The 5,332-nt window shown below is 49.8% G+C and overlaps 1 protein-coding gene across 1 annotated transcript; it reads left to right on the top strand.

The window, feature by feature from the left end:
* Nucleotides 1–585: 585 nt before the first annotated feature.
* LOC149358429 (neprilysin-1-like) lies at nucleotides 586–3,016 on the top strand. Its single transcript, XM_089568837.1, has one exon. It carries the CDS (start codon nucleotides 601–603, stop codon nucleotides 2,455–2,457), a length of 1,857 nt encoding a protein of 618 aa, XP_089424963.1. The 5' UTR covers nucleotides 586–600; the 3' UTR covers nucleotides 2,458–3,016.
* The last annotated feature ends 2,316 nt before the right edge of the window (nucleotides 3,017–5,332 follow it).

The following is a 5,332-nucleotide window of genomic DNA, read 5'->3' as shown; positions in this document are numbered from 1 at the left end:
ATCTCAAACCACAAAGAGACAAAGAAATGGGAAGACAGGGAAACTTTTGGCTTTCAAAACAGGCAAGCAGTGGCTTGCTGAGGATATGTCAGACAGGAGGAGGTTAAAGGTTTACAAGAAGTAGTAAAGAAAGTAGGTGACTACGGTAGAAGAAAAATATGGTGTGGAGTCTAGGAGAGATGAAGTAAAGGTCTATAAATTGGCAAGGTGACGGCAGCTACTACGCTATAACAAGCAACCTCAAAAAATCCCACTGACCCGACTGTCAGTACAAAGTTATGACGATTAAGGGAGACTTGTTTCAGGCGTGCTTATCCACGGCAGTCTGAAGTGCTTGTCACTTCTTAGGTCATTTTTTGCAGTGTTTTACAGGGTTCGCAGTGACGCAGAGATGTTTTCTCTCACTTCCAGGGTCTCTCGAAATCAGCAAATGCGGCCCGTGTCCGATCCAACTTGGTGTCCGGGCTTGCCATTATCCTCGTGGCGGGTGTCTTCTTCGCCTGCTTGTCAATACTTATAGGATGGATATCGCCCTATCAAAGAGTATCAATATGCTCGAAGTCCGCATGCATAATGCACGCCAAAGAGCTCAAAAGCGCCATGAACACTGCGGTGAAACCGTGTGCCAACTTCTACAGCTTCGTGTGCGGCTCCTGGAAGCCCACCGGGAAGCTTTCCGTGATGGAGAGAATCTACGCCCACTCGCGAGACATCGCCATCCAAGCACTGGAGAGTGATCCCAAGGACGCTCCGGTTCCGCTAGCGCCACGGTACTTCCAAAGCTGTATGGCCAACCGGTCCGACGATTTGCTTAAAAGCGAGATAGAGAAATTCAAGAGCTTCAAGAAGGGCCTTGGCCTTATGTGGCCCGAAGAATGGCCAGAGACTGGCCAGCTCGTCCAGGCCCCGCTGAGGATCCTGCTTAACTTGACGGTGAACTGGAACATCAACCTGCTAATCAAAGTACGCGCTATGCCCGCTTACAGGAGCCGACACAAGTCGGTCTACATCAGCCGCGGCGATTGGTACAAGTCGTTAGACAGGACGGACGAGCAGTTTACGGCACTTGTGAAGGAGCACTGCGACTACCTGGGAGTACCTCTGCCAGATGTCCTCCTGGAGCTGAAGGCACATCTCCAAGCTATCGCCAGCGAAACTCTTGCGTCCACGTCAGACGCCAGGGAGGAGCAGAAGCGGAAGCTGGGGGACATCGACCAGATCACAAACTCTCGGAGGGATCGGTGGTTGCAATACCTGAATGAGATTTTTCGCCCTCAGTTCACCTGGAGTCCAGATGATGTTGTGCTGATTCAGCACCCCAGTATACTTACCCGTCTCAATCGCTTGCTAGAAAAGATCCCGGAAGAATCGTTTCGGATGGCGCTTTCCTGGGTGTTCATCCGCATGTACCTGTGGATAGTCATTGGCAAGCCAGAGCTGCGGATGAAAGGCGACGCGAATACACTCCTGGCCTTCACTAAGCAAACCTGCTTGTCACACGTGGAGAGCACGTTCGGCCTGGTAGCGTCGGCAAGGCACATCTACGAGCGCTTCAGCAGGGAAATGCGCGAAAATATAGTGGCTGTTTTCGACATGCTGAGGGAGCATATTAAAATCAGTTTTAATAACGCCTCGTGGATCGACGATCTGGTCAAGAAAAAGTCCCAACAAAAGCTGGATAGCATGTGGGAGAGAGTGTTGCCCGACAATCGTTTCTTTTCCAACTACAGCCTTGCCTCGCTGTACAGGAACTTCCCAGACATCGGCGACTCGTTCATGGACAACGTCGTTAACGTAGCCAAGGAGTTCCGAAAGACTGTGGCCAGGGATGATTACGTCAGCATCTTCAGCAAGCGCCTGGGCGGTGGCCGCGTGAAAAGCCGCTACAGCTACTACTACAACAGTGTGTCCATGGACGTTGGCGCCCTAGAACCTCCGATGCTGTACGCCGATGGCACGCTCGCCATGCTCTACGGCTCCCTGGGGACAAGCCTTGCGGCCTCAATGGTCCGGTCGTTTGATCAGCGCGGCATTATTTTCAACGACAAAGGCGAGGAGAGCCCCTGGTGGACTGTGGGGCACGAGGATTACGAAAAGCGCGTTAGGTGCAACCTGGGAGGCGCTGCCGACGGACAATTGGCTCGGGATGGATCGACGTCGGGCACACTTACCAACCCTCTTTCGTCCCTGGTGCCGGCCTTAAGCGCTACCTTCCTGGCGTACCGAAAGGCTATAAAGAATGAAGGCGTCGTGGATGTGTTGGCGCTGCAGGGTCTCGACACTTACAGCGATGACCAGGTGTTCTTTATGACGTACTGCCTCATGACGTGCTCCACGGATAGCAACGGCGACGAGTGCAATGTGCCTCTGCGTCACTCGCGCAAGTTCGCCACCGTCTTTGGCTGCAGCGCTGGTGACGGCATGAATCCCAGTGAGAAGTGCCTGTTCTTCGACTGACCTCGTTTCTTCTGCTCTGCTTGTGTGTCTAAAGAATTTTCTTGTGGCCATTTTGTAATTCCGCTTTCATTTTGTTCTTTATGTGTATTTGAGTCGCTACTTTGCCCACTTCGCTTCTTTTCGGCATCTCTGCTTCACAGGCGGTTCCCTGACAGTGCTCTGTGACGCGCCGCTCTCTCGTTCTTAGCTACAGTACCTCTCTCGCTCGATGTCGACTATGTATATGTCTGGGCTGCGAGCGGCCTTTTCTACCGTTATCTACACGTGACTATCCAAGAGCTACAAGCTCGCTAGCTTTGCTCGAGCTTGGCATTCGCTTCTTGATGTATCGCACAATTGCTGGTCTATTCCGATGACTGATGTGTGACATTTTCGCCGCGTACAAATGGACAACTATTCGTTATAGCATTACATGTTTAGTATTGGGAATGTGTTGCCACGCGTTTCGGCCGTTAACAAGTCTGTGTAGAAAACATAAATTTGTAGCAGGTAAATTTCGTTAGGTGAACATGTTCGCGAGAACTCCTAAGCACGGTGTTCAAGCACTTCTAAAATTCCATTAACTGCCTATGACTGTTGCACGCAATCGCTTTGGTGAGCACTATCAATGTCGTTTTTGTTTTAATGAACTGAAAATGCGTATCCGTGCCAAACCTCTCGAAAAGGGATTTGCTCTTCTGAAGAATTTTTAAAGAACGTAAGCCTCAAGTAGTTTGGCAAGCTTCTGACAGGCTCAGCGCATAGCCACGAGAGCGCTACAGCAAACAGATGACTGCTTTGTTGCCTTTACTTGATCGGTCCACCCTTTACGTTAACTGTACGTGGTCACGGTTGTGCAGCAGTTTTGTACTGTAAACAGTAGCGCTTTGTAGTTCCTTGCTGTGCTGTACCGTGTCCTGTTATGTTCAACTGCACTGTGCCACGTTTAACTTTACTGCATTGAATCTAAGTGTTTTGCATACTTTACTGTGCCAAGTGCTTCTTTTCCTTTGAGAGCGTGGCGGGAAAAAATGGGCAATTACAATAGTCTGTAACGCGAAATTTGCGAACAGCTCTTCGCACGCCAACTGCCACCACTGGCGGGTGGAGAGTTACGCTGCTAGCCACCCACTGGGATCTTCCCGTGGCAGCCACCTTCCTGTTGTCCATTCCTCTGCTCTCTCCGGGGCGTGGCAGGTGGCGTTTCGCTCTGCTACTACCTGCCTTCACGTCACTTCTCACACGCCACCATACACGCCACCTATCAGATGTCGTGCTACGCAGACTACCACGCGGAACGCATTAACGAGCGTCTATAAGAACGGCGCTCTAAAATTGACGCACGTTAAAGAACTCCAGGTGGTCGAAATTTCCAGAGCCCTTCACTACGGCGTCCCTCATAGCCCGAGTCGCTTTGGGACGTTAAACCCCAACAAACCAATAAACCAACCTAAAATTGACGCCCTACAACTGCACATCCTGAACGCACTGTGAGTTATACTGTCAGGGTGTTAGACGTGTTTAGCTTTGTTTATCCGGATTAGATTCAGCTGGTAATTATCAGTTGAGCCACTGACTCAGATAAATGGATGCCAATGTTACGAGTTCGTTGCAAAATAAACAGGCTGAGCGGTAGCACCACTCTTAAAATAAGCAGCATTAATCTCTGTAGGTCTTTCAGTACTATACCGACGTAGCTCACAACGCGTTCATGCCAAACAAAAAAATATGTCATACTGGGTCGCAAGAAAACGATAGGATCATGGCAGCACTATTAACTGGGTTTTTTCGTTTAAGAAATTCACCGCCCTTCCGCTACCGTTCGTGCCACAAGTTGTTCGTAGTGAAATGGATGCTATGAATAAAAGGCTCTCCCTTCCAGATCTGTGCGTCTGGCTGGCGTGCGCTTGAGAGGATCGGTCTTGTTTAGGCCGCCGTCTCACTCACTATCCACTTCAATGCGAATAAGTTTGCAATGTAGCGTCTGCACAACTAAAAAAATTCGACTGCATTATCCTTCACCACTGATAGATCACCGGCCGCTGCAACGTTTCTAATGATAGCATGTTTCTTTGACACAATGTGGGTAAACTCTTCTCTTTAGACTTCCGTTTGAATGCAGAAACAGCTTTAATTGTCGATATTCAGCTAATATTCAGCTAATATTCAGCTAATTAAAGATAGATTTTCTGTCATCGCCATGCGTTGGACGAAAGCCGAGAAAACCTACTTGGCCGCTCTAGGTATCATGGCCGTGCTGTTTTATGCTAACCAAGCTTGGAAATCGACGCATCAGTACGCTGCTGCATTATGAAGCCGGTGAGACGAAACCATCCACTGACTGTAACCGAACGTATCAAAGTCACAGCTAGTGCCCTGTGAGCTGACGACTCCTCCACAATGCAAGAAGGGAGTTTCCCCACATACCTTTCTTGACTACCACCTCCTCCTCTCCTTCTCCTGCTGAGTGCACGCTATTCAAGGGATGCACCCTTCGAACCCAGCCGCAGCGGCCGTGCTTCGGTGGAGACGAAACTCAAAAGGTGGCTGTGTGCTGTGCCACCACCAAGTTGAGCTTTGGAATGCTTACGCAGAGTGCCTTTCGTTAAATACGCTCGATCGGCGTTGTGGACTTATTCTGAACATTGAGCTCCGAAAGGGCGTTTTGGAAATGCGTCTGAGGGAAGCCGGTTGTACTGCGTCAGGCTTCTAAGAAAGAATGATTGGTTTCTCCCAGCAACCGCCTCTATTGTCTCGTCATCAAACGTCCTCCCCTTTTGGCAGCAGGCTCCGGAAATTGAACCCAATGACGAATAAACCGCAGTCCTGCTACATGACTTAATCAAAGGGAACATTATTTGCTGCTAAACTGGGAACGTCTACATTCAAGGGTCTG

Source organism: Amblyomma mixtum, chromosome 2 (genome assembly GCF_055824585.1).
Source record: "Amblyomma mixtum isolate Tamu chromosome 2, ASM5582458v1, whole genome shotgun sequence".
NCBI classification, from domain to species: Eukaryota; Metazoa; Arthropoda; class Arachnida; order Ixodida; family Ixodidae; genus Amblyomma; species Amblyomma mixtum.
The sequence above is the reverse complement of the archived record's forward strand: the minus strand, read 5'-3'. Positions and strand labels throughout refer to the sequence as shown.